The following is a 13033-nucleotide window of genomic DNA, read 5'->3' as shown; positions in this document are numbered from 1 at the left end:
TGAAGCTCCTGCTCTTGGTGTGGTTCCCATTCCCTTTCAAAGCTCCATTTCTCTGTTCTGCTCTTCTCTTGTGGCAATTCAGAGAGGCCCAGGGTGGCACTCTCAGTTGAAGCAGGACATGTGCAGGAAGGCCACGGTCCTGCTGTGCAGAAACAGGTTTGGTTTGTTCCCCAGCTGATCTGAGAGCTCAGCAGTCATGCTGTCAAAGGTGGAAGCAACCCAGACCAATTTTGCTGCCATTTGGTGGGACAGAGGTGCCTGCACTGGGCAAAGGGAACACTGGCACAGGAGCTCCAGGGAACATTGGGTGCCACATATCCATGGAGGGCCTGTGCCTGAGCAAGTAGGGACTTAAAAGCAGGTCAAGGTCCACAGCACAGAGCCATCAGTGTGAGTTCATGAAGCTCATGGGATCACTCTGTGGCCTGGGCCCCTCCTCTCCTCGCAGTGCTTGCCCATAACTCAGGTGTCATGGCCAGACTTGCTGTGCCTGGATGGGGCCTTTGGGCACAGGGGCCCTGTCCTGCTGCCATGGCAGGTCTGTGCTCCTGGGACACTGACAGAAGCTGTCATCTCCCCTCTCTTCTTTCCCTCTCCAGGTTCCCTGGTCCAGGCAGCAGTGACTCAGCAGCCATCCTCGCTGTCAGCCAACGTGGGAGACACGGTCAGGATCACCTGCTCTGGTAGCAGCAGCAACTATGGCTGGTACCAGCAGTGTCCCTACCATTGAGGTAGTGATCTACCTCAATAACAACAGACCCTCGGGTATCCCCTCGCGATTCTCCGGATCCCAGTCCGGCTCCTCGGCCACGTTAACCATCACTGGGGTCCAAGCCGAGGATGAGGCTGTCTATTTCTGTGGTAGCTGGGACAGCAGCAGTGGCAGCAGCTATGGTGTGTTGTAACCTTGAGTAAGAGAAAGTGACAGAGACTCAAAATGCAGAGGAAAGATTTTGGCCCTTCTCCTTCCTGGCAGCTCTTTGTGTATCTGTGTCCCTCACAACCTCTTGCTACAGATGGCCATGTCCTCGTGTGCTGCCAAAACTGCTTCTGTGCAGCTCTTCTGCAATGGGCTGGGCTCTGCTTCTGGAATCTGCTCAGGGTCTTGGTGGTGGTGGGTAATTTTTTCACTCCTCTTGACTGCTGAACCTTTTTGTCTGTAGGGAAGAGGTTCAGAGCATAGGTGGTTCCTACCCTTGGTGCCTGTCCCTTTGTGTTCTGTCCATGACTGTTGCATTCCCTGTAACCTTGTCCAGGAAGGTCTGTGCTCTTTCTGACTGTCTGGCTCCACTCTTGTCTCCTCTCTTCTCTACTTTTCCACATGTGCTGGTCCAGGGAGTGCTGAATCCGCAGCCATCCTCACTGCCAGCCAGCATGGAAGTGGCTGTCAGGATCACCTGCTCTGCAGGTAGCAGCGGATATGGCTATGGCTGGTTCCAGCAGAAGGCAGTGGCCCTGTCACTGTGATCTACTACAATGATGAGAGACCCTCGGGCATCCCTTCACAATTCTCCGGCTCTGGGGCCACATTAACCATCACTGGGTCCCAGACGAGGATGAGGCTGTCTATTTCTGTGGTGGCTGGGACAGCAGTGCTGGTCAGGATTGTGGCACCCTGCAGGATGGTTGTTGTTGATATGGATGCGGGGGCATGCTGTTTCTGAGGAATGACTGAGGTTTGAGAATTGCAGTTTACAGGAATGGTTTTGCAGATAGAGGCCCTTGGGTTTAGGGATCCCTGGCAGGAGCAGCACCCTGTTATGCCATCTGGACATTTGGCCATCTCCATGTCAGGTGTAACCATAAATCTGTCAGTATTTCTCAGCAGCTGAAGTGTGGTATGGGAAGTATCCCCTAGTGAGGGAGCTGAGTGGGAGCTGGGGAAAGACGTACTGACAGATGTTTCTGCCTTGTGAATAGAGTCTGAATTTCCTAGAGGAGCCACAGCCCAGGCACGTGGTGGCTTACAAGCTAGACAAGGTCCACAGCACAGTCCCACCAAGTATGAGAACATGGAGCTGGTGGAATTGGACCATAGCCTGGGCCTCTCCCCTCATCACAGTGTTCACCTACAGCTCAGGTGCCATGACCAGACTTGCTGTGCCTAGACAGGGCTTGTGCACACAGGGCCACATCGTGCTGCTCTGGGAAAGCTGTGTTCCTGGGGCACAGATTGATCTCCTTCTTCATGACTCTCTTCTCTCCTTCTCCAAGTTCCCTGGTCCAGGCAGCATTGCTGAGTCAGCCAACATGGCAGGCAAGGTCCGGATCACCTGCTCTGGGAGTAGCAACAACTATTATGGCTGGTTCCAGCAGAAGGTTCCTGGCACTGCCCCTGTCACTGTGATCTACTGGGATAACAGCAGACCCTCAGGCATCCCTTCGCGATTCTCCAGCTCTGTATCTGGCTCCTCGGCCACGTTAACCATCATTGGGGTCCAGGCCGAGGATGAGGCTGTCTATTTCTGTGGTGGCCAGGACAGCAGCGGTACTGGTGTTGAAGGGACAAAGAGGAATTAAAAACATAGATTTTCAGTCCTTCTCTCGGCCAAGCAGAGTTGTGGATGTGGGACTGGAGCAGGTTTATGTCTCCTCTGTACAACCATGGCTATAAATTCCCTTTTTTCTCCTAGAAAACAGGAGGTCACTTTGTGGCTGGGGACCATTGTCCTTGTCCCTACAAAACTCATGGTATAGCTGTGTCCCACACCTCACTGCCTCTTGCTACTGATGACCATGTCCTCCTGCAGCCACCAGAGCTGCCTCTCTGCTGAAATGTTTTGGCCAGGGCTCTACTCCTCAAATATACTAGTGACTGTGTTTGGGTCCAATCTCCTCTGACTGTGGCATTCCCTGTAACCTTGCTCCCCAGGCAAGTTCTCCTGGGACACTGACTGACCCCCCTCTTCTCCCTTCTCTTCTCTCCCTCTCCAGGTTCCCTGGTCCAGGCAGCAGCAGTGAGTCAGCCATCCTCACTGTCTGCCAATGTGGGAGACACGGTCAGGATCACCTGCTCAGGGGGTAGCAGCAGCTGGTATGGCTGGTTCCAGCAGAAGGTCCATGGTACTGCCCCTGTCACTGTGATCTACGTCAACACCAACAGACCCTCGGGCATCCCTTCGCGATTCTCCGGATCCTTGTCCGGCTCCACGAACACGTTAACCATCACTGGGGTCCAAGCCGAGGACGAGGCTGTCTATTTCTGTGGTGGCTGGGACGGCAGTGCTGCTCAGGGTCTTGGTGGTGGTGGGGTAATCTTTTCACTCCTCTTGACTGCTGAACCTTTTTGTCTGTAGGGAAGAGGTTCAGAGCATAAGTGGTTCCTACCCTTGGTGCCTGCAGCTATTTTTGCTCTTGCTTTACCAGGTCTTGTCTGCAATTCTGTCCTCATGCCACAGCCCATCTGATGGCCATAGTGTGTTGAAGATGTCCCCATTGCTTTGTCATGCAGTATAACCACACAGAGCTTCTCGCTGCCTGGGGACTCTGCTTTGCCGTCGCTGGCTGCTGGCCTGGACGTGGTTCCTGGTGGTCCATGGGCAGGGGGGTCTCCAACTGCCCCAGAATCTGAGTGTCTGCAGCAGGTCATGCCCCAGGCTGTCGAGCCTCAATGCCTGGGAGGAGGAGTGCCCTGAGGAGCAGTGGCCAGGGAGAAGGTTCAGGTTCTAGCTACAGCATTCTTTCAGGAGTGCCTGGTTGGAGGTTGCACCCAGGGTGTCCCACATGTGCCTGAAGGCAGAATTCTCCCATTACTGTTCCCCGGCATGGGGAGGGCTGTGCTCCTGGGCCACTAACTGACTGCCCCTTCTCTCCTCTCCCTCTCCAGGTTCCCTGGTCCAGGCAGCAGCAGTGAGTCAGCCATCCTCGCTGTCAGCCAACGTGGGAGACACGGTCAGGATCACCTGCTCTGGGAGTAACAGCTACTATGGCTGGCATCAGCAGAAGGTTCCTGGCACTGCTCCTGTCACTGTGATCTATGAAAGCACCAAGAGACCCTCGGGCATCCCTTCACGATTCTCCGGATCCAAGTCCGGCTCCTCGGCCACATTAACCATCACTGGGGTCCAAGCCGAGGATGAGGCTGTCTATTTCTGTGGTAACTGGGACAGCAGCAGTGGTGGCTATGGTGTATAGTGACAACAAGAAGTAGGAAGTGATAATTCTAAGGATTTCCAGACTCCAAAACTAAAGCAAATATTTCAGCCCTCCTCCCTCTTGGCTGGCTGTGGCATAGGTTCCTATCCCTTCTGTACAGCAATGGCTACAAATGTCCTTTCGTTGTCCCACAGAACTGGAGGATCTCTTGTTCTCTGCCATGTCTGAAGGTCATTGTCCTTGTCCCTACAAAGATCAGCGTGGCTTTGTCCCCCAACCCATCACATCTTGCTACTGATGACCATGTTCTCCTCCTGCTACCTCTGCTGTGGTGCCTTGGGCTGTGTCACTGATCTATGGCAGCAGCAGCAGACCCTCGGGCATCCCTTCACGATTCTCCGGATCCTTGTCCGGCACCACGGGCACGTTAACCATCACTGGGGTCCAAGCCGAGGATGAGGCTGTCTATTTCTGTGGTGGTGGTGACAGCAGCAGTGCTGATGAGGGCAATGAAGCCAGTGAGTAATGGGGAAGTGAGAGACAGAACCCAGGGTCAAGAGAGGGAGGTTTTGAGCCACTTTTTCTCATGGTCAATTATCCATGTGATAATGGAATTGAGACAGGTTCCTGTCCCCTGTCTAAGAACAAGAATGTGCATGACAAGGCACAGGAGGTGACTCTTTCCCCTGTCGCCATCATAGGAATGGCACGGCCTCATCCCCAGCCCTGTTGCCATTTGCTTCACGCTGCCCCCTCCTGCTGCTGCTGCTGCTGAAGCTGCCTCTGCTGCCTTGCCCTGGGCCACGCTGGGATCTGATTCCCCCATGTTTCTGTAGACATGACCAGGTCCCTTTCCCTCAGAGGGTGATGTTCTACTGCTCTGCTGCTGCCAGCTCTCCTTCCAGGGCCATAGGCCTCTAATCCTTCTCTCTGTCTTGAGGCTGGGTGTCCCACCATGGCATAAGGACCTTGCACAGAGGAGCCCTGTTGCACTGCCTGGGCAGAGATGCGTTCCTGAGGCAATGGTTCGCCCCCATCTTATTGCCTTTCACTTCTCCCTCTCCAGGCTCCCTGGTCCAGTCAGTCATACTCAGTGCCAGCCAACCTGGGACAAACTCTCTGGCCTACATGCTCTGGGAGCAGCAATGAGTATGGCTGGTACCAGCAGAAGGTCCCTGGCAGTGCCCCTGTCACTGTGATCTACTGGAATGACAGAAGACCCTTGGACATTCCTTCGTGATTCTGTTTTTATGTCTGGCTCCAGAGGGTCACTGGTGTTCAAGCTGAGGGCAAGGCTGTCTATTACTGTGAGATCAGCAGTGCTGATCTCATGGTGACACTGAGCCACAGGCAAGCAAGACCTTGAGTGTCAAAAAGGTTTTGGTTCCTCATTCCACTCTGCCAGGCATGACCACCTCTCCAGCTTTGGGACTTTTCTATTCCCGTCCTGGTTCCCTTCCCTGTGTGTTCCATGTCTCAGGGCTGTGACTCTGAGCATGATGTGGCACTGGAGCATGTTTCCCAGAGAACCTGTGAATGACCCATCCCTTGAAGGGTTCAATGCAAGGTTGGATGAGGCTTGGAGCAGCCTGATCTAGTGAAAGGTGTCCCTGCCCATGGCAGAGGTGTTGATGGCATTTAATGTCCCTTCCAACTCAAACCATTCCATGATTCAATGACTATGTTCCCAGTGACTGGGCCTTGGTGCTGCAGAAGCCCTGGCCTGGCCTCATCCTCACTGCCCAATATCTATGTGAGGGGCAGAGGAGCCTGGGACAATGTTAGGAGCTGCAGACTGTGGAGCTGCCCATATATGCCACATATCTACTCCATAGTGAGTCCTGCCCAGGGTTCAGCAGCATTGCAGCCACCCTGGCAGCTCAGGGCTGGGTGTATGGGTGTTTGCCAGGACACAGGAGGCCTGGAGAGCTTCTGCTGCAGCCCATGGCTCTCATATGACTCCGGTTTAGCTGTCCCCAGTGTCCATGTCTCTGCAGGAAAGCACCTTGATCTGCTGCAGGGGCAGCAACAATGCTTATGGCTGGCATCAGCAGAAGGTCCCTGGCACTGGCCCTGTCACTGTGATCTATGCTGATAACAACAGACCCTCGGGCATCCCTTCACGATTCTCCGGATCCTGGTCCGGCTCCACAGGCACATTAACCATCACTGGGGTCCAAGCCGAGGACGAGGCTGTCTATTTCTGTGGTGGTGAGGACAGCAGCAGCAGTGCTTCCACAGTGGCATGCAGCAATTGGGGAAGTGATGCAAAAACCTCCTGCTATTGCAGATATTAGTCAGGAGTCTCTACTGTGCCTGTTTGATGGGGGCTCAGGTCCCCACCATGGCCCTGCCCTTGCTTGCCTGGCACTCCCTTAGAGCCCCAGGTCCCTGCCTGTTCCCTGGCACTTCAGGAGGGGATTTACAGCAATTGGGAGCACACCTCCATGGCCCCATTACCCACAGCTAGGTCCAAGCAGAGGAGAAGGAGAAGCAGGAGGAGGCTCTCACTCTTCTGGCTGGGACACCAGTGGTGATCAGGGCCATGGTAACTCCCACCATGGGAAAAGGGAGACACAAGCCCACTTTTGCCCCAGTGGGGCACCCTCAGGTGCTGCCTGCAGCTGCCCAGGAGCAACATGGAGCAGCATCTTTGGCTGTGTGGCAGTTCCTGCTCTGGAACATATGCTGTGCTCCAGCAGGTTCCCTCCATGCTGCTCACCCGGAGACAGCCCTGCAGCCCTGCCCTGCCCATGCCAGCCAGGCTCCTGGTGCCCTGGGCACCCTGGGGACAGCATAGTCAGGGGCAGGGAGGGTCCTGGGGGAGAGGGAATTTCCTGTGGTGCAGCCACTGTTTGTCTGGACTGGGACTGCCAAAGACAGCCATGATCCCTGTGCGCTGAGTCGGAGCAGGACTGACCAGGAGCTACCCCAGCTCTGGCTGCTGAGCACTGACACACTGGGCTCATGATCAGCTAATGGGGAGGCATTGCTGAACCCCGAGACTCAGTGCTGGCCCACTCCCATTGTTCTGGGGTGTGAATGCCTGGAAAGAGCAAAGGTCTTGGTCTTGTGGTCATCTCAGCTGTCAGAGGAAGAGCCAGGGCACAAAAGCAGGAGAGCAAGGGGATACTTTATGGGCCTGGAACACCTGTGGGAGAGAAAAATGCCAAAAATGAGTTGGGGAATGGTGGAGCTTGGCATCATCCCAGTCCCATCACTGGGAGCTGCAGGTGCTCCTGTATGCCCAAAGCGCCCAACTCTCCCTTATCTTTCGGCACTGCGGCCACTCAGCCTGGTGCGGGGACAGGGGGGTCAGTGCTGGTGGGTTTCAGGCTCAGAGCTGGGAGATGTCTCTGCTCTGTGTCTGGGGACAAGCCCTGCTGCATCTGGGGTGGAGGGGCTGGGTGTGGAGCAGGGAGGGATGTGCAGAGAGAGGCGCGGGCAGTATCCGGCCGTAACCGCAGGGTCGGATTTGCATGGAGGGGACGTGTCCTGGGCAGGCAGGGGCTTAAAAGGGAGTCAGGGTCCACAGCACAGTCCCATCATTCTGGGGACGCTGAGCTGGTGGGATTGAACCATGGCCTGGGCCCCTCTTCTCCTCGTGGTGCTTGCCCACAGCACAGGTGCCATGGCCAGACTCGCTGTGCCTGGATGGGGCCTTTGGGCACAGGGGCCCTGTCCTGCTGCCCCGGCAGGTCTGTGCTCCTGGGACACTGACTGACCCCCGTCTTCTCCCCTCTTTTCTCTCCCTCTCCAGGTTCCCTGGTCCAGGCAGCAGTGACTCAGCAGCCATCCTCGCTGTCAGCCAACGTGGGAGACACGGTCAGGATCACCTGCTCTGGTAGCAGCTACAGCTATGGCTGGTACCAGCAGAAGGTCCCTGGCACTGGCCCTGTCACTGTGATCTACTACAATGACAGGAGACCCTCGGGCATCCCTTCGCGATTCTCCGGATCCAAGTCCGGCTCCTCAGCCACATTAACCATCTCTGGGGTCCAAGCCGAGGACGAGGCTGTCTATTTCTGTGGTAGCTATGACAGCAGCAGTACTGCTGCACCGTGACACACAGCAATGGGGAAGTTGTACAAAAACCTCCTGCTTCAGCTATCCCTTGGATCCCCAAGACTGTGCCCATCCCCTGTCATTTGAGGAAGCTATGACCTCCCAGCAACGCTGTCATGGCCCAGAGTGTCCCATGTATGTGCCTGCAGGCAGATTTGTCCTTTCACTGTTCCCTTAACCAGAGAGGGCCATATTCCTGGTCAATGGCTGACCCCCATCTGCTTTTCTCCTTCCTCTCCCTCTCCATTTTCCCTGGTCCAGGAAGTGCTCTGTCAGCTCTTCTCAGTATCAGCATTGTGGGACAAGCCACCAAAGTCATCTGCTCCAGGGTTGGCAGCAGCTGTGACTGGTACCAGCCTAGGTTTCCTGTCTGTTCCCTTGTCACTGGGATCTCCTGCAATGGCTTGGGACCACCAGACACCCCTTTGCAATTCTCCAGATCCCAGTCCAGCTCCATGAGCACCGTAACCATCTCTGGGGTCCAAGCCCAGAACAAGGCTGTCTGTTAATGTGGTAACTACCAAAATGGCAGTGATGAGGTTACAATGGTGAAACGGAGCAATGGGAAAGGGATACAAAGTCTTCCTGCCATAGCAGGGGCCTGTTGGGGGTCTCTGCTGTCTCTGTTTGCTGGGGCAGGTCCCTGGCACAACCCTGCCTTTTTCTGCCCTGTGGTGAATGTGGCTGTTCCTGAATTCCAGTGATACAACTCCATCCTTACAGCCCTTTCCTTGTCATTTGTTGGATGAGAGTGGATAGGATAGAACTGAATAGACCATTTCAGATGGAAGAGGCCTTCAATGATCACCAGTCTAACTGTGTGGCCTCTTCAGGGATGACAAAAATGTAGGGCATTGTCACATTGTCAAATTGTATAATGCTTGCAGGCCTGGGATGTCATCCAGCTCCCTAGAAAGCCTGTCCAGTGTTTGCCTGCACTCTCAAAAAAGAAATGCTGGGATGACCTCTTGTGCCTGCCCTGTGCTCCTGAGCCAAGCTATTCCTGATCTCCCTGGCTGGTGCCCAGGGCCCTGCTCGTGCCTCCCAGCCCAGCTCCCAGGCCAGCTGTGCCAGGAGCCTCTGGATCATCACTACATAGCCCTCTGGAAACAGGAGTTAAAGATGGAGCTTCTCTGCCCTGTCTCTCAGGGCTGAGCAGAGCTGTGGGCTTGATGCAGTTTCATGTCCCCCTCCATGACCATTGGCTGTGAATGGCCTCCTCCTTGCCCCATGCTGTGCAGGAAGAGACCTTGGGGCAGTGCAGTGCCTGGCATTGCTGTGCTGTCAGCCCCATCACCTCATTCTGCTGACAGCCATGTCCTCTTGCTCTCTCTCTTCATGGGGCCATGGCCTTGGGCTCAGGCCTTGGGCTCTGTCTGAGGCAGGAAGCCCTCTGTTCCATCAGGACCTTTTGGCACAGGAGCCCTGTCCTGCACGTCAGAGAGGGCTGTACTGGGGCACTGACTGACAGCCCTCTTCTTCCTCTCCCTCTCCATTATTCCCTGGTCCAGGCAGCATGGCTGAGTCAGCCATCCGAGGTGTCAGCCAACCTGGGAGGGTTGCAATATTTCCTGCTCTGGTGGCAATGCCAAAAGCTACTTCAGCAACACGCTGCTGCATCCAGTACAGCCTCTGTCCTCCTCCATGCCTCTGTCCAAGGAGAAGAACAGGACTGAAGAGATGAACGCTCTCCCTTGCTTTTGTCGTCCCACAAAATGAAACTGAAACCCCACGGAAGCCTGAGAAATGCTCAGGAAATGATCATCCACAACACAGGGCAGTGGCTTCAGCTAAATGCTTTGCATAGACAATTTCAGTGATTTTTTTTTTTTTTGGAGGGGGGATAGTTTCAGGCTTTGCACAAAAGCATAAACTTTCCCAAAGGCAAAGCAAACCTCTGAAAGAGAAAGTGTCTCAAACCACAAAATCTTCAAAGTGTTACCTGTTTCATAGTGAACTATTTATATAGTTCCTGTGACTCAGGAAGTTCACCGACTTTGCCTCTTTCTATAACTTCTTGCACAAACCACATCATCTGAAAATCTGCGGGTTCAATTTACATTGGTGCTGTTGGCATTCGGTGGTCCAAGCTGAGCACTAAATCTGCCAATCTGTGGGACTGGCACCACACTGGGAAAACACTTGTCAAAGAAGCAGCCAAGCATATACAGGGAATTTTGAAGTTAATTTGTTTTAGCTGAAACCCATTCTGGCTCACCCCTTCCTTGGCTACTGCAGCTTTATGTAGGCATCTCCACCTCTTGCCTTTTCATATTTTTAGGGTAAATATTAATAAAAATAAGTTGCCTGCAGAGACCTTCAGCTATTAGCTCCATTGCTGGTGGTGGGAGCTGCACTGAAAGAGCCCAGCCGGGACCAAAACTCCAGAGGTACAGCTGTGCCCACACCTTCATCCTGCTGTGTCCACTGGGGCATCTCCATCCCATCACCTTCCTTCCAGTGCATCCGCTGGGACATTTCCAGACCATCTTCCCACATCCATAGGGTCCAGAACTGTTCTGCCATGAGGCAGGAGGTTTTTGTATGGCTCTGTGTCACTGTGTGGTGTATTCGGGGACGGGACGATGTTGACGGTCCTAGGTGAGTCGCCGACTTCCCCTCGGTCTTTCCTTTCCCGACACGGAATTTTGACATTTTGTCGATTATTGATGATTTGGGGTTTTTTTCTCGGACTTGGCGCCAGGCTGGGGTCTGTCACCCGTTTGGGGCCAGGCACTAAGCCCGGCGTTGGGGGCTCTGTCTCGTCCCTTCAGACTCTGACGACTCTGCGCGCCACAGAGAATCGGGGAGTATTTTGTCGGTCGAAAAGTCTTAAAATTTGTCCAGGAAATGTGTCTGAGGTCTCAGGGGGAAGGAAACTCAGGTTTAGGTCTCTAAAAGAGGTGATTTTTGTCTTTGTCAAAGAAATTTGTCAGTCTGAAGTCTAAGTCCTCAAGTCTTAGTCCTGAGGACTAAGTCTGCCATCCCTGGTGAGGGGCAGGGGCTCTTCCGTGGGGTCCCATGGCCAAGGGTGAAGGTGTTGTGAAAGGACAGCCTGTGTTCGGCTGTGAGGAGCCCACAGTCATCCTGACTTTGTGTTAAAACAGCACATCCCTGGAATCTTAGACAAAAGATTCCAGGGATATCTTAAAGAGCTCATTGTCCAGGTAAGACATGTCAAAAATGGAGATTATTGCGCTGAAAATTATGCCGGAAGTGTGGTTTGTCTGTCTTTGTCTGTAATTTTAAAAAGAATTTGGTGAAAAAATCCCAATTTGAACCAGATTTCTTGGGGCTAAGATCAAGAAAAATGTTCTTTGACCATTTCTTCATCAAAAAGTATTTAATGGTGGAGTCCTCCTGGTTTTCAAGCGGAGATAGAGATAGAAATAGAGGTGAAAATAGAAATAGAAACACTGCACATTGGAGGAGGCAGCAGAATCACACCAAAAAGACCAAACATCTTTTTTCCATCTTCCTTTGGGTGATTTTTAGTGGTAGTTTTCCAGAGACAAGAAAATATCTGAAAGCAGAACTGGGGAGAAAACAGGACTGTTTGTCTGTGAAATTTTGTTTTTTTTTTTTTTTAAAAAGATGCCTTTTAAAAGGAAAGAAATTACTTTATGGCAAAGAAATTAGGATTTAGTTAAATATAGATATATATGTATAGTTAAATATAGATATGTATCTATAAATGTATATATGTATGCATATATATATATATAAATATATATATAATATATATAATATATATATATATAGTAAGTATTTGTAGATAGATTTGAGATACAGAAATGTTGAAATATTAATATTAAATGCATTTTATAGAATTATACAGCTATTCATATAATATGGATCGCATACATATGTATGTTGTACACTTTACATATATTATATATATTAGCTGTATATATCTACCATATATAATACATATATATGCACATATATGTAGATATAGTGTATATAAAACATATATACAAGCATATATGAGATGTATGTGTATAACACACACATATATGCACTTATTATATATATGTGTATATATATATATATATATATATATATATATATATATATCCCAAATTTAAATACATTACAGTTACAAGTGATAAGCTCTGGCTGTGGGGAAAGTGGGGAGTTTCTGGGTAGTGCCAGCAGGGCAGGCAGGGGCTGTGGTGGGGGGCAGGGCCCTCTCTGACCCCGCACCCCTCTCATCCCTCTCAGGCCAGCCCAAGACCTCTCCCACCGTCCACCTCTTCGCGCCGTCCTCCCAGGAGTTGTCGTCAGAGGGCACAGCCACCCTGGTGTGTCTGATGGAGAACTTCTACCCCAGCCCTGTGTCAGTGCAATGGGTGGCTGATGGCAACACCATCAGCACTGGTGTGGAGACCAGCCAGCCCCAGCGGCAGAGCAACAACCAGTACATGGCCAGCAGCTACCTGTCCATGGATGCCAGCAAGTGGCAGAGTTACAATTCTGTCTCGTGCAAGGTCAGGCACGAGGCTGGAAATGTGGAGAAGACCGTGAACAGATCCGAGTGCTTCTAACCCACCCCGCCGGCCCTTTGCTGGCTCCCTCCCTCCTCCCCACTTCTGGGAACAGCGGCTCTCCCTGCCGCAGATGTCTCTGCCCATGTCCTCTGTGCCTGTCCCCCCTCTCTGAGTGTCACACAAATAAACACCGACACTGAACTAGTGCTGGCTCAGCATCCCTGTCTCTGTGTCCTTCCAATGCGCTCGCTCCCCACATCCTGCCTGGTGACAGCCCAGTGGCACCAGTATGGGGGGTGGGATGGGAACACACACGTGTGTACGCACACACTAATATAGTAGGGGCTCTGTGAAGCTTCTGCTCAACCCTGGGGACCCCATTG

General features: G+C 52.6%; 1 protein-coding gene across 1 annotated transcript; it reads left to right on the top strand.

Annotated features, from left to right (window-relative positions):
* The first annotated feature begins 7587 nt into the window (after window positions 1-7587).
* Window positions 7588-12868, top strand: LOC102107605 (immunoglobulin lambda-1 light chain-like). The gene is made up of 4 exons (XM_088065134.1): window positions 7588-7721; window positions 7856-8150; window positions 10724-10761; window positions 12385-12868. The coding sequence occupies exons 1-4, from the start codon at window positions 7676-7678 to the stop codon at window positions 12705-12707; spliced, it is 702 nt and encodes a 233-aa protein (XP_087921260.1). The 5' UTR covers window positions 7588-7675; the 3' UTR covers window positions 12708-12868.
* The last annotated feature ends 165 nt before the right edge of the window (window positions 12869-13033 follow it).

The sequence above is a fragment of the Pseudopodoces humilis genome, chromosome 20, assembly GCF_049639895.1.
Source record: "Pseudopodoces humilis isolate 2021_Gansu_Grassland_sample_001 chromosome 20, ASM4963989v1, whole genome shotgun sequence".
Taxonomy (NCBI): Eukaryota; Metazoa; Chordata; class Aves; order Passeriformes; family Paridae; genus Pseudopodoces; species Pseudopodoces humilis.
Note: the sequence above shows the minus strand (reverse complement) of the source record. Positions and strands in the feature narration are given on the sequence as shown.

Bases quoted from the DNA above. Each gene is read 5' to 3' on its own strand.
- LOC102107605 (XM_088065134.1), top strand. From the start codon at position 7,676: ATGGCCTGGGCCCCTCTTCTCCTCGTGGTGCTTGCCCACAGCACAG. The intron at 7,722-7,855 runs GTGCCATGGCCA...CTCCCTCTCCAG, and splicing joins GGTGCTTGCCCACAGCACAG to GTTCCCTGGTCCAGGCAGCA. The intron at 10,762-12,384 runs GTGAGTCGCCGA...CATCCCTCTCAG, and splicing joins GACGATGTTGACGGTCCTAG to GCCAGCCCAAGACCTCTCCC.